The 18,932-nt window shown below is 41.2% G+C and overlaps 1 protein-coding gene across 1 annotated transcript in view; it reads left to right on the top strand.

The window, feature by feature from the left end:
• LOC122946199 (putative bifunctional UDP-N-acetylglucosamine transferase and deubiquitinase ALG13) overlaps positions 1–18,932 on the top strand; it is a 118,176-nt gene that overhangs the window by 28,673 nt on the left and 70,571 nt on the right. Inside the window, exons 5-18 of the mRNA XM_044305637.1 lie at positions 2,370–2,442; positions 3,429–3,510; positions 5,686–5,863; positions 7,002–7,077; positions 7,201–7,309; positions 9,322–9,386; positions 9,506–9,606; positions 11,551–11,678; positions 11,880–11,932; positions 12,006–12,088; positions 13,101–13,214; positions 14,241–14,397; positions 15,820–15,946; positions 17,582–17,614. Coding sequence (XP_044161572.1) covers positions 2,370–2,442; positions 3,429–3,510; positions 5,686–5,863; positions 7,002–7,077; positions 7,201–7,309; positions 9,322–9,386; positions 9,506–9,606; positions 11,551–11,678; positions 11,880–11,932; positions 12,006–12,088; positions 13,101–13,214; positions 14,241–14,397; positions 15,820–15,946; positions 17,582–17,614 — 1,379 coding nt within the window. The remainder of the gene's footprint in view (positions 1–2,369; positions 2,443–3,428; positions 3,511–5,685; positions 5,864–7,001; positions 7,078–7,200; positions 7,310–9,321; positions 9,387–9,505; positions 9,607–11,550; positions 11,679–11,879; positions 11,933–12,005; positions 12,089–13,100; positions 13,215–14,240; positions 14,398–15,819; positions 15,947–17,581; positions 17,615–18,932) is intronic.

Raw genomic sequence — 18,932 nt, 5'->3', positions numbered from 1 at the left:
CTATATGGGCAAAGGTATTGGGAAAACTGCACTTTGTACCTACAGGAGCCTTTGTCATCACATTCTAAATCCCTAGGCATTAACCCTGGGTTCACACCTGAGCGTTTCTGAGACGCGCGTTTTTGTCGCGCGTTTTTTGTAATAGTGAACGCGCGTTTGACGCGCGTTTGGGTGATTGACAGCAGTGTTGTCCAAAGAGTCTATGGCCCAAACGCGCGTCAAACGCCCCCAAAAAAAGCTCCTGAACTTGCTTATGCGTCGGGCGTTTTACAGCGCGTTCAAACGCGCTGTAAAACGCTCAAGTGTGAACCAGGGCCATAGGAAAGCATTGGTATTCACGTGTTGAGCGTTTTACAGCGCGTAGGAACTCAGGTGTGAACCCAGGGTAAAGGGGTTATCCAGGAAAAGATATTTGACTTATGCCTCATTCACATGTCAGGCCTCATTGACATTTCAGTGTCTGTGTCACATCCGGAAAAAAAGTGTACATGTTTCATCTGTGAAGCTGTCTGTGAAGGATTTGTGGTTGGTCCGTGCGGCCGTTCTTACCATCAGTGTGTCATCTGTAATTCACTGACGCTGCTCAGCTGAAAATTAATTTCCAAACAATCGCCTATTAGTCTTAAGTGAAAAACGAAGATTGATATACTTCAATGGGCGTACTTGGTTCACATCACTGATCACAGTAGTGCATGTCCCAATACTGAAATGTGAACAGATGCATTTAAATCAATGGGTACGTTTGCTGTCCGAAGAAAATGCGGATACCACATGTCAGTGAAAAACGACATATTTTTTTCCGTATGGCATATACAGTAAATACATAGAAAAAATTGGACTGGGCATAATATTTTCACTAGCTGGTTCCGTAAAAACTGAATACAGAAGACATACGGCTGCATTTCCGTACGTGTTCCGTTTTTTGCAGACCCATTGACTTGAATGGAGCCACGGAATGTGATTTGCGGGCAATAGGACATGATCTATCTTTTAACGGAACAGAAATACGGAAATTGAATGCATACGGAGTACATTCCGTTTTTTTTTGCGGAAAAAACTGCCTGTATACGGAACAAAATGGTTGTGTGAAAGAGGCCTAATACCTTATGTCTGTGTAGCCTACGCTCCTGTTTTTGTATCTATCACTATCTCTCAGTTGATCCTCACATGGTGGAGTTAAATGCATGTAGTAGTAGAATCGGCAGGTTTGGTGTGTATCCACCTCAGGTTATAATGGTGAGTGTGTATACACCTCAAGTTCAGTTTGCCAGTGTCATTAATAGATTAATCAGCAGGCGTGTTCCTCCACCTGCAGGAATATACCCACTCTATTCCAAGACAGATTGGTAACAAATAAAGCGGTCATAAGTAATCTGTAAAACAATCATAAAATAGGCAGTATGGCAGAAAGATTTGCGGTGTATGTGTGGCGTCCCACTATACCGCACTGCCTAAAACGCCTTTTACCTTTCCGGACTGCTTCTATTGCTGTAAATGTCCTTTGTGAACGGGCCTGTTCATATGATCCTCAATTGACCAGATTTGTGGTGAGTATTACAGAGATCTCAAGGTGTGTAATGCAGCCAGTGTCTTGCAACACCGGGGAGTCGTGGGGTTCCAGAGGGATATCTTTCAATCTGGATTTTTCAAAGAAGACGGTGGATAAAGGCAAATATGTTGTTGTTAATCTGTACCTACAGCAGGTCCTAACCAAACGTGTTTCGGGGTTTCCACTATACCCCTTCCTCAGGTCACCACTATACCCCGAAACGTGTTTGGTCACATGATCATCTACTGCAGAGGAGCATGTTTTTTTTATTTCTGTTTAGATTTGCACATGATTCTCTGCATACATATATAACTTTTTGTTTTCTTAGGACACAGAGAAAAATGCATAGATTTGTTACAATTAAGTGCATAACAGTGTTTTTCATTTATTTAATGCATACTGAATTACATATTAACCTACTGGAATAAAGAAAATGTCAGGAATGCTACCGTGTTTACAGCAAATTTGTTATTACTAAATTATTGGCTGTTTATGAAGTAGTCAGAGTATGATGAAAATGCAGTCGGGGCTTTGGCTTACCGACTCCACAGCTCTGGGAGAAAGGCGCCCTCTACTGACATCTGTGGTCAGGGTTGAGTTGGGAGGCCCATAAATGTTGGATAGATGTCCAAACCTGCTAAAATAATTTTTATTCGGCTCGCCTACATGTAATATGTATGACTAGCTTTAGCTTGCACAGTGTTAATAGTACACATGATTGGTGAATCTACCCCAGGGTAGCTTTGTGTTACTTCTGTAATAGTATAACTGAGAATCTCATTTCTGCATGTCCAAATTTGTTTTTATCCCCCGTTTTTAGCCAAAACTTCATTCTTTATAAGAGTCCTGGAAAACCACCCACATATGCAACTGATCTTAACTGTCTTGGAAAGGTAAGTTATTACGTAATAGTAACTTATTAGGGTACTTTCACACTTGCGGCAGAGGATGAGGCAATCCGGACGCAAACGGATGCGTTTGTGAGACTGATGCGGATCCGTCTCACAAATGCATTGCAATACCGGATCAGACTTTCCGGTTGTCATCCGGAAAAACGGATCTGTTATTTATTTTTCTCATTTTTAAAGGTCTGCGCATGCGCAGACCGCAAAACCGGATCTGTTTTGCCGGAACCCTTTTGGGCCGGATCCGGCATTAATGAATTTCAATGGAAATTAATGCTGGATCTGGTATTCCGGCAAATGTTCATGATTTTTGGCCGGAGAGAAAACTGCAGCATGCTGCGGTATTTTCTCCCGCCAAAAAACATAAGCAGGACTGAACTGAAGACATCCTGATGCATTCTGAACGGAATGTTCTCCAGTCAGAATGCATTAGGATAAAACTGATCAGTTTTTTCCGGTATTGAGCCCCTGTGACTAAACTCTACACCGGGAACAGTTCTGCATTGAGTGAAAATCGCAGCATGTTCTATATTCTGTGTTTTTCACGCAGCCCTGTCCCCATAGAAGTGAATGGGGCTTCAGTGAAAAACGCAAGTGCGGATGCAATGCATTTTTCACTAATGTTAAGAGGTGTTTGTAAACCATCAGTTTTTTATATCACGTGTGAAAAATGCATCAAAACGCATTGCACTCGTGCAGAAAAAAACTGAACGCAATCGCAGACAAAACTGACTGAACTTGCTTGCAAAATGGTGCGAGTTTCCCTGAACGCATCTGGACCTAATCGCCACGCTTGTGTTAAAGACTACTTATTCTACTTTTTCAATGTTATGACCCTTGCTGCACAACCAGGTAGACCTTCTTCTCTAGATGCTTTTTATATATATATATATATATATATATATATATATATATATATATATATATACACACCTAAAACACTTTCCCCCTTTTATTGGTGTTTCACTTTTTAGATAATGTTGTGTTCCTCCACCAATGGGCACTATGATTCTGTCTATGCGAAATCTTTCCAGACAAGTGCTGCTATCTGTCAAGGTATGTGTCTATAGTGGACAACTGGAAAGCATGACATTTCTACTTTGTGACAATCTCTTTAAATGCTGTAAGCAGACTGCTGTTTAGGTAGCAAGATATGTTGCCCAGAAATAATGATTAAGGCTACTTTCACACTTGCGGCAGTGTGATCCGGTGGGCAGTTCCGCCGCCGGATCCGCCGATCTGCTGCTGCCTGAAAGCATTTGTGAGACGGATCCGGATGCGGATCCGTCTCACAAATGCATTGCAAGGACGGATCCGTCTCTCCGCTTGTCATGCGGACCGACGGATCCGTCTTGTACATTTTTCGCATTTTTACCGATCTGCGCATGCCGGAACGACGGATCCGGTATTCTGAATGCCGGATCCGGCGCTAATACATTCCTATGGGAAAAAATGCCGGATCCGGCGTTCAGGCATGTCTTCAGTTTTTTTCGCCAGAGAAAAAACCGCAGCATGCTACGGTTTTCTCTTTTGCCTGATCAGTCAAAACGACTGAACTGAAGACATCCTGATGCAAACTGAACGGATTACTCTCCATTCAGAATGCATGGGGATATGCCTGATCAGTTCTTTTCCGGTATAGAGCCCCTGTGACGGAACTCTATGCCGGAAAAGAAAAACGCTAGTGTGAAAGTACCCTTAGGTGTGTGCATGAACGATTGTTTCACTCGGTGAACGAGCCTTTGATCTGTGGCACTGTTAGACGGGCTGATTATTGGGAGAGAGCACTCATAGGAACGTTCATCCTCGATAATCTGCTGTATGCAGTGTAATTTGCTTGCAGATTGATATGTAGTACTGTAGAAAAAGATACAGTATAACTTGTTTCATTCATTAAAATTCCTGCTCACTCTGGGCTTTGAAGTCCAGGAGGAGGTCCTATCAGTGATGGACAGCCTACCCTCTGACACTGTATGCAGAGATGGCTGTCAATCACTGATTGGACCACCACTGACTTCATGGCCCAGAATGAGTAGGGATTTCCATATTTTTCACCCTGTAAAACTAATCTGTTTTAGAGAATTAAAATAAGAAAACAATGTTTTTCATCAGACCCTCGATATTAAACAGATCTCAGTTCAGACCCCCAATGTTAATCAGACCTCAGATAAGACCCCTGATGTTCAGGAAAAAAAAATATCAACTCTCCTCTCCTGCTTCGGACGCCGCTGCCACTCGGGAGATCCAGCAGTCTTCCTGCTGTGCTTTGCGCTGACTTGACTGTGCACAGCGTGAGGTTGAAGAGGGCACCTTCACCCTCATACTGTGCAGTGCCAGCAGAAGACGAGCAGGGAGTACAGCCAGCCACAAGGAGCGCTGTATTTGCTGCTCCTGGTCCTACTGTACTATTGAGCGCTTCTTTAGTAGAGGCGCTCAATAGTGTTTACCCTCATATTTCCACTATTAAGGGGAAAGTGTCTCGTAGGGCCAGAAATATGGTAAATGAATGAAATAAGTTTTACAGAATCTTTTCCCACAGAATTAGGCCTCTTTCCCACTACCGTTTTTTTTTTTTTCCAGTTCTGTGGGCCGTTTTTTGCGTTCTGTATACAGTCCGTATACGGATTCATTCATTTCAATGGGTCCGCAAAAATAAATACGGAATGTACTCCGTATGCATTCAGTTTCCGTATCTCCGTTCCGTGCAAAGATGGAATATGTCCTATATTTGGCCGCAAATGTCTTCCGTATCCGTTCCCTTTTTTGAGGAACCCTCTATTGAAAATGTTATGCCCAGCCCAATTTGTTCTATGTAATTACTGTATACTATATATGCCATACAGAAAAACGGAAACAAAAAACATAAACGGATCAGTGAAAAACGGACCGCAAAACACTGAAATAGCCATACGGTAGTGTGAAAGGACTTACAGTATATATGAATCTACTCTGCATCTACTGCTCTTTAACAGCATGGTGTTTGCAGATTTGATAAATGTCCCTCATGATATCTAAACTGGCATACCCATACGCCAGTCTTGATCACTCTGCACTGGCATGAGATGTGCCTAATTTATTAAGAGGCAGATGCATGCGCCAGATACCGAAGTAGACTTTAGCTATAACTCTCCACGCTTTTCGATGAATTCTGTGATGGAGGCCCTGAACGGAGCCTCCAATGCAGATGTTAGCACAACTTATGGCTTTTATTTGTTTTGGCTTGTTTTGCAGCTGTTCTCTATGAGTGTCTATACAGAGATGTGTTTGGAGTAGATGAGCGAGAACTGATCGCTGCCGTTGAGCTGTTTCGAAATGGGACAAAGAAGAATCGTAACAGTGCATCCACTGGCAGCGAAGATGCGAATTATGACTGCACTTCTGAACATACAAAGGCATCCGCTGACGGGAGGTAGCTGGTCATTGTAATGAGCAGTATGTGTGTGTGTGTGTGTGTGTGTGTACATATATCGTGTAGGGGATGTCTGCATACATGATGACAAGCTTAGATTCAAGGGGTTGGCCACGTTCTGGCTCTGGTGACCAAATCTGTGCTGTTGGCATAGTGGTCCTGTCCATAAGATGGCTGCTGATAGAGGGTTATGTGACCACACACATTTCTCAGCCTCTTCTATTCAAACACACTGCTCCTGCGCTAAACTCCTAACAGTGTAAGAAGCATGTATTTGAGTGAAGGGGGCATCACATGGAGGTGATTTGCTTGGACACATGACCCTCCATCACTGGCCATTTTGGACAGAAACAAGGCCTCTGTGTGGACAGCGAACAAGGGGACATATGTTATGTAATGTAGAAAATGGTGCAGAATTTAATTAAAGGCAATATTGCTAAGTGCCCTATAGACCTCTTAGGCTCCTTTCACACCTGCGTTTAGGTGTCCGCTCGTGAGCTCCGTTTGAAGGGGCTCACAAGCGGCCCTGAACACAGCCGTCTGGCCCTAATGCATTCTCAGTGGAGGCGGATCCACTGAGAATGCATCCGCCTGCCAGCGCTCAGCCTCCGCTCCGCTCAGTGAGCGGACACCTGAACGCTGCAAGCAGCGTTCGGGTGTCCGCCTGGCCATGCGGAGGCGAGCGGATCCGTTCCGACTTAACATGTAAGTCAATGGGGACGGATCCGCTTGAAGATGATACCATATGGCTCAATCTTCAAGCGGATCCGTCCCCCATTGACATTCAATGTAAAGTCTGAACGGATCCGCTCAGGCTACTTTCACACTTAGAAAATTTTTCTAAGTTATAATGCAGACGGATCCGTTCTGAACGGAGCCACCGTCTGCATTAATATGACCGTTCAGAACGGATCCGATCGAACGCTAGTGTGAAAGTAGCCTAACAAACACATTGGTCAACAGTCAGTCGCCAACTCCATTCACAATCTGGGTATGGCATGACTACATGCAGTCTAAACCTTTCGAAGGATGATGTGTGATGCTCATTGTCAGTGGCCTCCTTCTTTTCCCCCCGTCCCCCCATTTTTTTATGTTAAAAAGCTGCCATACCATAAATAGAACTTACATTTCTTTCTAGGCAAATGGAATGGGAGAAAAAAGATGTTGACAATTCTGTGGAGGAGAAAACCAAGCAAAGCACAGAGGAAGTAAAGGTCTGGTGTGTGTAGATATGTCTATCGTTATTTGTGTACAATATAAAGATTTCAATATTACAGATAAATTATCAAAGAAATTACCTATGTAATACTGTCAAATATGATTTACTTATTTTTTAGATAACTGAAACCCCAAACAAGATGCCATTCCCATACAAAGTCTTAAAGGCACTTGATCCAGAAATCTACAGGAATGTTGAATTTGATGTCTGGCTGGACAGCAGAAAAGGTGAGTGCACTGAAACCTGGGAGTACCTTGAAAAAGTATTCATACCCCTTAAACTTTTCCAAATTTTTTTACGTTACACCCACAAACTTGGGCCTCATGCGCACACAACCGTTGTGGTCCGCGGATCCCCAAAAAAACAATAGCCGCACGTGTGCCTTCCGCAATTTGCGGAACAGGCGGCTCATTCTAGAAATGCCTATTCTTGTCCGCAAAACTGACAAGAATAGCACATGTTTTATTTATTTTTTGCGGGGATACTGAATGGAGCAACGGATGCGGACAGCACACTGAGTGCTGTCCACATCTTTTGCGGCCCCATTGAAGTGAATGGGTCCGCATCCGAGCCGCAAAAACTGACCAAAACAACGGTTGTATGCATGAGGCCTTAAATTGCATTTTATGTGATAGACTAACACAAAGAAGCAAGTATGTGTGAAGTGAAATCATACATGGTTTTCAAAATGTTTAATCAATAAAAAATCTGGACTGTATGGTGTGCATTTGTATTCACGTGTGTGTGTGTGTGTATGTGTGTGTGTGTATATGTGTGTGTGTGTATGTGTGTGTGTGTATATATGTGTGTGTGTGTGTGTGTGTATGTATGTATATATATATATATATATATATATATATATGTATATATATCCTTGTCATACTGTATTGAATACTGTACACGAAATGAAGGTGCTTCATATTTGACTATAGAGCTGCATATAAGGGTCAAAATGCTGTTTTGTATTGTCTTATAGAGGTATTCCATTGTGTTTATGCATTGGTCCCACCTACCATCAATGCGACTAAGGTTTACAGCATTATCCCCTGCCATTTTAGATTCTCCTGCAATGAGTATATTTTCATATACTTTTTTCCCCTCCAGAACCATTTTAAAGTTTTATCTGCCCCTTTTGTAAAAGGGGAGTTTCCCTCAATACTAAGTGATGGCATATGTCTATCAGCTAGAGTCTAAATGCCAGAATCCCCACAAGCCTTAAAATTAGTGAACAATTGCCCTGATTTGAATGCTGCTTCTTTACTGACTTTATTTACATGGCAGCGCACCCAGTTGCCCATTGTATAGGGAACTACAGCACAGCACAGCACGGCTCTTTCACACGAGCGGATCCCGTGCGTGGAATCCACTGCGTGAGAGAGCAAAGCCCTGTTCTGGACAGCAGAGACACGGAGCATTAACATGATTGATAATGCTCTTTGCCTCTGACCTTTTTACTACAAAATCAGTGACTTTATCGCTCTCTGATTTTGTAGTAAAAAGATCATAAGCACGGAGTATTATTAATCCTGTTAATGCTCAGTGTCTCTGCTGTTCCGGAACGGGGCTTGGCACTCTTTCACGCAGCAGATTACCTACATGGCATCCGCTCTTGTGAAACAACCCTAATAGTCATGTACATTTTTTTTATAATATTGAAGATGAGAAACATAGATGTTAAAAGTTCAGTATTTTCATCTGTGCTGGTTTCACAGCTAGACTCCTCCAGTATTTCTGTATAATGACCCTTATGCTGGTGCTTTGTTGTGGTAGTGCTAGAGAGATATAGGGGAGCAGGATCTTTTCTTGTGTGTGCTGTGTATGGGAGACATCATAGCAGCTGATCTCCGCACACTGGACCTGAGCTCAGGGAAAACTGATGATTAGAGATTGATCCTGCAGAGTTGAAGAACTATTGGTATGTTTGACCTCTTGGTAGTTTAGAAATGAGGGTTAGTTGACTGGCACAAAGGGAAAGTACCAGTCGTTAGAAAAACTGTTGACCCGTTGTGACAGAATGGCTAAATTTTTTTATAATTAAAGGCCAATTGAAAATGTGATTTTTAGCCAAAAATGAGTAACATGCAACCATAAACAAAAATTGCCTCCAAAGGTATCTTGATCCCGTTGTTTTTGTGACCGACCGGGGTCCAAAGCAAATCGTTTTACATTAATCAAAATATAATAGTATTATAGATCAACAAGTTAAAAAAAATGGTCATTTCTTTATATTTTATTTTAGAGTTGCAGAAAACGGAATATATGGTGTTTGCTGGAAGACATTACTGTTTAGGTGATAAGTGTCAGGTGAGTGATAATGTTGGATTGGGACGTATGATTTGCAGTAAGTTTTTAACTGGAAATGGGGTAGCATAAGCCTTATTAGAATTCATGTATATCTTATATAAAATCATCAATTTTTATAGGTTCGTTTAGAGCCTGGTGGGCGATTCTACAATGCTCATATACAAGAAGTTGGACAAGATACCAATTCTGTTACAGTATTTATTGAAGAACTGGCAGAAAAGTAAGTTTACCACAGCATAAGGGAAGGGGGGGATGAGAAATAGAAATTCTGATTCTAACCAACTGATTGCAGCGTTTTGGTGTCCGCCTGGCTGTGCGGAGCTAAACGGATCCGTCCAGACTTACAATGCAAGTCAATGGGGACGGATCCGTTTGACGTTGACACAATATGGTGCAATTGCAAACGGATCCGTCCCCAATTGACTTTTAATGTAAAGTCAGGAGTCCCTATTAATATACCATCAGATTGGAGATTGCCAGGCAGCAGGGGGCAGTCATGTACACAGTTCTTTTAGTATATTCTAACTTGAAGCGTCCCCATCACCATGGGAACGCCTCTGTGTTAGAATATACTGTCGAATCTGAGTTTTCACGAAGTAAAAAATCAGATTTGAAAAAAGTTATGCAAACGTGTCCGTTCTGAATGGATTCAAGCGTTTGGGTGTGTTTGCCAAGAACCCGCATTATAATCATTGCAGCCCAGGCCTTGAAAAGAGTCAAATCTACCTGAGGAGATTCCTGGTTATTCATAATCTCCTGCTCTCTCACCCATCTGCTGATGATTGGCAGTTCTCTCCTAGAGAGAAAGGGAGAAAACTAGGTAGAAGACGGTCAGACATCAGCAGGTGGGCGGGAGAGAGAGAATATATGAATAACCATGACTCTTCTCAGGTGGCCGGGACTCTTTTTCCAGGCCCAGCCTGCAATGATTGTGATGTTTGTTCTCGGCAACCACTTACTTTTAACCTTTTAAATGACAGACTGCTGAAATCAAGTCACCTGTCTCTACTTTATTCTGCCGTTAGTATGGACAGCATAAAGTTTGACATGTTTCCTTTAATGCTAGGGCTGGGTGAAGTTGCGGTGTGGATTCTGCACTGTTTTTCCATGAATGGGATTAAACATAATTCTTATGTGCAGTTTGCTTTTTTCTTCCGTACTAAAATTGACCTTCTGTGCAAATTTTGACATCGTCAGTGGTTTGTGTGACTTTTTGTTTTTGTGCTGGTTGCATCCTTTTTAATTAAAGAGTGAAATATGCAACAAAAGCACATCAAATCTGTAAGTAACACACAGGCCTACATATTATGTGTTTGAATTACTGCAACTTTCGTACTCCTCATCTGAAAATACCCCCCCCCCCCCATTACTTAGTTTCGTGGTGCGGACAGCTCTAGGAAAAGTCCTGGTTGTTCCAAACTTCTTCCTGTTAAGAATTAATGGAGACCACTTGGGAACTTTCAGTGCAGCAGAATTTTTTTTTTTTTTGTACCCTTCAAATCTGTGCCTCCACATAATCCTGTCTCTGAGCTCTACAGGCAGTTGTTTCCTTCTCATGGCTTGGCATTGTCAGCTATGATATAGACAGGAGGGTGTCTTTACAAATCATGTCCAATCAACTGAATTTATCACAGGAGGCCCCCAGAGCTAACATTTCTAAAATTCTGTTCTCACTTTGTTTTTATGGGGTACGGAGTGTAATTATAGCACAAGGCTGGAACATGACAAAATGTGAAAAAAGTGAAACGGTCTGAAGACTTTCTAAATGTGTTGTATGGCTTTTTCTTTACTTGCATTTTAGAACTCAGAAAAATCTCATAAAGGAGGCCTGATAAGGTGGCAGCAGTTGGCTTACTTATAAACCACTTCTAGCGTACTGTAATTTTCAATTACATAGCCAGTTTTTAGTTAATAGGCTATACCCCTGTAATGCAGTAAAAAAAAAAAAAAAAAAAAAAAAAAAAAAATATATATATATATATATATATTAATAAATATATATATAATAATAAATATATATATATATAATAATAAATATATATATATATAATAATAAATATATATATATATATATATATATATATATAATAATATATAATTTTTTTTTTTTTACATTTTATTTTATTTTTTTCATAAAGCTAATCCAAAGTATATTGCTTTACAGACACATTGTCCCGCTTGTTAATTTAAAACCAGTCACTCAAGTGAATCCCGTTCCGGCTTGGAATTCTTCAACTAACCGCAAGGGAGCAAATTACCAGAAGATTGCTGCTGGTTACCAGAGTGACATTGGTTTGTAAATCAAAACTTCTGTGGTCGCATAATAAACAAATGCAAATGAATATTATATTCTAAGAATGTCTACATGTTATGAATTCCTATTCTAGGAATACTTACATCTATTTGATATGCGTTCTGTAGACACAAACATGTTTAATTTTAAACTACCATTTCATTTGAAATACATCAAGCTATTTTTTATTTCCGCTTTAGAGCTCGACTTCAAATCTAGGAAGAGGCTGTTCAAGAAAGTATGTACAAAGGGAGTTACTGGGATGATTAGTGGGGTTTTCCTCTTGCCACTGGAGTGAAGTATATATTTTTTTCCTCTTGATCCAGACAGCAGCTAGTCTTGCGTCATATGAACACTTCAGGCCTCCCCTATCTCCACATCGTCAAAGCCGTAGCTTTGGAATCCCAAAGTACGTACTACAAATTAACTATTAAAACAGTTATTGTATCGTGTACATGATATAGTTATGAGATTATCTGATGAATGTATTTTGAAAGAGTGTAAAATATATTCTCTATCAGATAAATGTAACATAACATGGCTTAAAGGCTATGTGCATCTGTGGGAGTAATTTTTTTTATTAATAATAATAATGTTTTTTTATTGCATTGTACTCATTTTGAGCTAAAAATACTTTAAATTCTTTTTTCTGTCTTGTCCATCAGACCAGGAGAAGACTGACTCTTTATCTCTGCTCTATGACCTAAACACTTATTATAGCTCAGTTCTTATCTTACTGATAAGAATAAGGCTTAAATAAGTGTCTATGGACCTCTTAATAGTTCAGAGATGTGGTTTATTAAATGACCTGCATAAGGTGAAACTACCAGTCACACGGCTAGAAAAACCCTTTGTGACAAAACAGCAATATTTTTTATAGAATTTTTTTTCTGCCAAAAATGAGTAACGTGCAACCGTAAAAAAAATGCCTCCGAAGGTGTACATGGCCTTTAAACAAGATCATACTATGTTATCCCTTTTTGACTCTTCTACAGTCCTTTGTATATTGTGTGAATTTCTACTTAAAAAATAAAAAAATATTCAGCTCCCGTTTCCATTCACTCCTGTGTGTAAGCTGGTTTCTACTTCCTGGCTCCACTTGGCAGGAAATGGCTCCTTGGCTAATCACTGGCTGCATCGGTGACTTTGCCTTACTCTGACTGGCCAAGTAGTGATTTACTTTGTGTGAAGTCTCAGCAGGGGGCTGGAAAGTTTAAGAACGAATCAATGGAGTATAATTTTCTTGTTTTTTTTTTATGCCATTCTGTCTTGTGGTTTTGTTTTTTTGTTTTTAAATAAAGCAGCCAGCTGGACAAACCTTTAGAAGTACCTTCTTCCTTAATGTCAATACAATGTCTCTTCAACACCTTACAATTAGTTTTCTGTATAAGAAAACAAATCCATATGTTTTTATCATAAATGTCTTTGCCTCGCTCTGTTAACAGACATACTATAATGAGTCCAGAGATTCAATTTTATCACAGTCCTGGGAAGCGGTGCTACCAAAGCTTTGACAACTATTCCTACAGAACTAGGTAAGTATATGCATGCAATGTGTCGACCAGTGAACTTACCTCTACATGTTTCCCAAGCACTGCTGTCTTTTTCTAACGAATTAAGATACAAGTCACAATTGCATGAGAAGTTGCAAAAATCCCATAAGATGCATTGAACATCTTTTTGCTTTACACTAGAGTCAAATGGCTGAAACAGTTCTCTTGGCATACATGAAGTGTGTGATTAAAGGGGTTGCCTGGAATTTGTATATTGATGGCTTATCCTCAGGCTCTCTGGTGCGGGTCCAACGCTCAGCACCCCCACCTATCAGCTGTTTGAGGAGCTCTCGGAGCACCATTGAGTGCTGTGGCCTCCTCACAGCTTGCTAAGAACAGCCTCTACATTGTATAGAAATTATGCTTGGTATTGCACCTCACGCCCATCCATATGAATGGAACTGAGCTGTGCCTAGGCCATGTGACTCAATGGTGATTGGTCAGTTTATCAGCGGGGTAGCCAGAAGTTGCACCCCCACTGATCAGATATTGATGCCCATCCTGAGTTTAGGCCATCAATTTAACAATCATTAACAAACCCTTTAATCCTTTCAGAGAATCATTTTCCATGTGTCCAATGGATGTCTTACTTATACCACCCTAGTTCCCATGGTGGTACTTTTGTGCTGGTGTGATACTTACAAATGAAGATGGGCTATTCATTATTGCCTATGTAATGGTTGCTGTGACACTGCAGGAGTCACTACTTTGCAGCCGAGCTCTTTTTTGCATCTAGACATTTCCACAGTTTACAATTGGTGAGGGAAGACATATGATATCCATATCGATCCCCGAAGATTTCAATATATACCACATTCTTTTGATATAATTCTGTTTTCTTATGGAAATTTGCATAGGTGTGTACTTGATATGTTTTTGGGCTCTGTATTTTGAGGATGTCTATATAAATTTACATAAATGCGCAAAAAAGCAAAGTTACCCTAATATATTGTCAAATATACATGCAGAAAAAAATCTGCTTCATATTGTGTTTTCAATGTTCCGCAGGTCCTACACTCGGAGTAGAAGGCAGATGCCTTACGTAAATAAAGAGTGTCAGTTTGGGTTTGTGTCGGATAGAGATGACGAGCAACGAGGCCTGGAAGAAACAATAACCTATTATGAAATTGAGGAGGGAGATGAGCCACCTTTCCCTCCTTTATCTGTAAGCATCGCCTTCTGTTTGAGGATGGATTTATGTTGCTACTGAAGTAGTAGTCTAAGAATTTTAGGAGATTTAGCCTCCTAAACCCAGTATGTGCCAGTCAACCAAAAACAAAGGCAGGTAGTCTACTCCTGAGCATCCTAAAACCCACAAATGTGCTAGGGTCTACTATCATTGAACAAACAGTCTAGTCTAATCACCATCATACCAATCTTGTTTCCTGGGACAGTATCAAATGTGTATCATTCTTCAAGTGGTGTAAACATCCATGTCCTTAATAGGGTACTTTCACACTAGTGTTATTCTTTTCCGGCATTGAGTTTCGTCCTAGGGGCTCAATACCAAAAAATAACGGTTTTATCCCCATGCATTCTGAATGGAGAGCATTCCGTTCAGGATGTCTTTAGTTCAGCCTTTTTGACTTTTCAGGATGGAGATAATACCGCAGCTTGCTTAGGTTTTATCAGTCCAAAATTCCAGAACACTTGCCGGAAAGCGGGATCCAGCGTTTTTCCCCATTGAAATGCATTTATGCCGGATCCAGCCCCGAGTGTTCCGGCAAAACGGATCCGGCATTGCAGTCTGCGGATGCTCAGACCGCCAAAAATGTGAAAAAAATAAATAAAAATGCCGGATCAGTTTTTCCGGATGACACCGTAGAGACTGATCCGGCTTTTCAATGCATTTGTCAGACTGATTAGGATCCTGATCCGTCTGACAAATGCCATCAGTTTGCATACGTTTTGACGAATCCGGCAGGCAGTTCCAGCGATGGAACTGCCTGCCGGAATTCTCTGCCGCAATTGTGAAAGTACCCAAATATATATATCAATATAATATAGTCCGCACAAGGCTTGTGTGCAGATGTAGTTTATTGCATTTAGGAATTGGCTAATTTTATGAAAATTTACACACAAATCATAACTGTTCGACAAAGCCTACTTACATTAAGGGTTGCAGTGTGTCAATGTGTTACCAACCATTGCACTGTAGCATACCTACAGGTATAAGGCTACTTTAACACTTGCTTTTCTCTTTTCCGGTATTGAGATCCGGAAGAGGATCTCGGTACTGGAGAAAAAAGCTTCTGTTTTTGTCTCCATTCATTATCAAAACGTAACTGAACAGAATGGAATGCTCCTAAATGCATGTATTGCGCTCCCATATCTGAGGACAAACCGCAGCAGCATGACCCACAATGCAAGTCAAAAGGGACGGATCCTTTTTTTCTTATAAGATATGCTATGTTAAAGATAATACAACCGGATCCGTTCATAACAGATGCAGATGGTTGTATTATCAGTAACAGAAGCGATTTTGCTGATCCCTGTCGGATCAAGCAAAAACGCAAGTGTGAAAGTAGCCTAAAGTAGTTTGTTTAATCTAGTTTTTTTTTCAAAAATGTATGGATCTGTTTTCCAGAATGCAGGAAGTCAAATGGTTCCCACGCCAGCCTTTTGGGTTGCAAGGAGCAGTCCTGGCCCTATTGGTACAGTCAAGCAAAATTTGAATTCATCAGAAGAAGATATTGATGAACCAAGTGATAATGGTACTTTTTTTTTTTTTTTTTTTTTTTACTGTGTAGGGCCAAAAAACATATCCTTTTGGATATACCATAAATGTGTGATATGAGACTACTTCTTTATAATACATTTTTATTTGTATAGCAGACACCCCTTGGTTATTTCAATCTTAAGGCTCCTTTATACTGCTAAATGAAGCAGACAATTGTCAGTGTTCCTTCCCAAAAATCGCCTGCCATCACTCGTCTCTGTATCGAATAATTGCTTAGACTGCACAATCTACTGCCGTCAAATAGTGTTTTAGGTGTCCGCACAAATGATCCTATTTCCTGATGAATGAGCACTTCGCTCATTCATTGGGTAATTGCCAGCACCTCTACTCCGGAAGATCACTAACAAGCGTTCATAATCTGTCTGAACATCGGATAGTGTAAAGGAGTCATTACTGACAGGCCCGGCGCTCTGGTCGGAAAATGGCCAGATGTCATCTGACCAGACCCATCCATCAGCAGCTTCCATAAGCTAGCACTGCATATGCACCTGTTTCTGATGCTGTGCACAGCATGCTTATGTATGGGCTCTGGTCACGTGATACCCCATAATAAGCCACTTTAGGTCTGTATCATCAGGCCTACAATAAGACTAGAATAAAAAAGATGTCGGTGTATATTGTTTAGTAACAGTGTATAAAGTGGCTTTGTGCTGATTCTAGCACTTACGGAGAATTAAAGATACAATGGTCAACCCCTGTTAAAGGTTCACTGAGCTTTCCATAAATTTCTCATGTCATGGCAACATCAAAGATAATGATTAGTGTTGAGCGAAGCAAGCTTCGGATGCTTCAGTCAAAACTTTAGAATAATGCTCTACGGAAATTTGTCTCCATGCACTATTAAATTGTATGGACTCCGATGAGCCGAAGTTAGTTATTCACGAAGTCGCACATGACTTTTATTTTTATTTTACGCAGTACTAGTCAGAACCTGAGCAGAGTTCGGTTTCAAGTTTTAAAGTGGTTTTCCACTTTAAAAATAAGTTAGTAACTTCGGTACATCGGAGCCCATACATTCGAATACTGTATGGAGGCAAATCTTCATACAGTATTCTGAAGTTTTGAACAAAGCTACTTCAGATGAATCGTCCAAAGCGCTCTTCGCTCAACACTAGTACTGATCATTGGGGGTCTGACCACTGATCGCTAGAATAAGAGCTTGCCTATCGCACTGTCCTCACTGAAGGATAGTGAATTGAGACAGGCTAATAGACTCTCTAATGAGTCTGTCTCCTGCAGCAAGGAGAGAGCATGCTATAGAAGTGCTTCGCTCTTCTCATTCTAGTGATTTAGTGGAGGGTCTCGGCACTCGGACCCCACCAATAAAACCCTTTTTGATATATTTTTTGACATATCAAAATATCTTTGAAAGCTCAATAACCCTTCAGGACCCTATCCTGCTGAGACCTTGCCTGAAACATTGAGTAGACCAAAATAGGCAAGACAAAATACGGTTACTGCAACTGTGTGATCAATAGTAGGCTGTAAGCACCTAAGCTTCTTCTATGGGTGGCTGTAAGTAGCCCAAACATGGTGAGTGCAATTACTTCAAACTCAACCGTTTTTGTGATTATATTGTTAAATAACAGTTCTGATGTATTTTCTGCAGGAGAGTATCATGGAGACTTCATGTATAGTTCAGGTTAGTGAAATCTGTTCATGACAAAGAAATCTAAAACGCGCACAATCACACTATTTACTTCAATGGAACCAGCTCTATACTTCCTCCTGTCTATTGAACTCGAAACTGAGAAGTTATCCACCTCCTTTCTCACAAACCTGTTACTGACTGCAGAAAGAGGCTTCCCCCATTACTGTGTCTGCAGTAAGAGGCCATGACCTACCGACTGGTGGCACCCGGGTTCCGTAAGACCAGGAATGCAATGCTCCACACACTTTATGAAGTCTGAGCCATCTGGCAAGTGAAAATTAATTGTAAATTAACACCTCTGTTAGAGAATCCAGCAGACTGACAAATGGTGTGGGCTAGAGTATTTATTTTCAAAGTTTTAGTGTTTTTAGCCCGTACATGTACGGCGCTGGCTACTGTGGCTTAAATACCAGTGCCGTAGTACTAAGTCGCGCTGTTTGGGTGGGTGCAGGAGCTGCACCTGCCTGATCAGCTGCAGGGGTCCAGCAGTGACTGATATCTGGACCCCTGCTGTATGCGCCAGCATCTGTGAAAACACAGATGCCGGTGCATTTACCCTAGGTGTGCCGCGGTCAGCGCTGACCATGGCATGTGTGACGCGTGGAGAGGAAGGGAGCCACCCATCTGGTCCCTGTGCTGCGGTGACTGGGACCCGATGGCTTGGACGGCAGCCCGATGCCTTCCCTAGGCATTGTGGCTGCCATCCGTGTCAGCCTGTGAGATCCAGCCCCCTGGATCTCACAGGCAGGAAGGCTGTAAGTGTATTACACTGGTAATACACTTACAGTGTATTACAATACAGAAGTATTGTAATGCATTCTACTGGGGATCAGACCCCCAAAAATTGAAGTCCCAGAGTGGGGTGAAAAAAAAAAGTTATAGCTTTACAAATAATTTTAAAGTTTCAAGTAACAAAAAGCGTCCTTTAAAAAAGAAAAGTAGACATATTGGGCATCACTGTGTCCGTATCAACCGGCTCTATAAAAATATCACATGATCCACCCCATCAGATAAACGCTGTAAAAAAAAATAAAGTGCCAAAAAAGCCATTTTCTTTTTTGCTTATGACTGTACCCCTGGAGAGACCACCCCCACCGCCTCCTCAGGAAACTGGAACCAGCGCCGCCTTTTTAAAGGCGGGATCATCCCTTCTATCTCCAGTTCTGTTTCCTGTCCTAAGGGGCAGGAGGGAATCGGATCCGCTGGAAAAGATCAATGGAAAAGATCTGCGGGGGCCCCTGCTATTGAAATAGTGTGTGGAGAGTTACCCCGTGCGGCATAAGTGTTCTCTAGGGGCCGCTGCTATTCT

Source organism: Bufo gargarizans, chromosome 9, assembly GCF_014858855.1.
Source record: "Bufo gargarizans isolate SCDJY-AF-19 chromosome 9, ASM1485885v1, whole genome shotgun sequence".
NCBI classification, from domain to species: Eukaryota; Metazoa; Chordata; class Amphibia; order Anura; family Bufonidae; genus Bufo; species Bufo gargarizans.
This window is presented reverse-complemented; position numbering and strand designations above follow the sequence as displayed.